Source organism: Trypanosoma theileri, assembly GCF_002087225.1.
Source record: "Trypanosoma theileri isolate Edinburgh chromosome Unknown TM35_Tth_26_V1, whole genome shotgun sequence".
Classification (NCBI taxonomy): domain Eukaryota; phylum Euglenozoa; class Kinetoplastea; order Trypanosomatida; family Trypanosomatidae; genus Trypanosoma; species Trypanosoma theileri.
Window position 1 is genome coordinate 41,595 of NW_021639868.1, and position 334 is coordinate 41,928.

The window sequence follows — 334 nt, forward strand, 5'->3', positions numbered from 1 at the left end:
TCACTGTACTGCACCTCGAAGTATNAGCACCTCAGCACGCTGTCGTGGATTGTACGGACTCAAAAGATTAGAAATAAAAGAAGCAGTCATATCAAGGGTTGCATGTTGCTCTTCAACAGTTGATTGGCAAGACTCCATGTCCTCATTATCATCACCAATACAGCATTCCTTGTCAAGCCGCAGTGCAGCGAAGGTGCGGCCGGGCACTGCGTCCAGCTGGTACATCTCCACAGGCTTCGGCACGCCACGCAGCGTCACGGCGCCCAGCGCAGTCACGTCCAGCTGCTCACGCTCAGCCGTGCTCAGCGCCATGTACGCCGCCCGCGTCAGCAGC

General features: G+C 56.2%; 1 protein-coding gene across 1 annotated transcript; it reads right to left on the minus strand.

Annotated features, from left to right (window-relative positions):
- Nucleotides 1-333, minus strand: TM35_000261150 (putative receptor-type adenylate cyclase; the record flags this gene model as incomplete). Its single annotated transcript, XM_029027852.1, has 1 exon — nt 1-333. The coding sequence occupies one exon, from the start codon at nt 331-333 to the stop codon at nt 1-3; it is 333 nt and encodes a 110-aa protein (XP_028880729.1).
- Nucleotide 334: the final 1 nt, after the last annotated feature.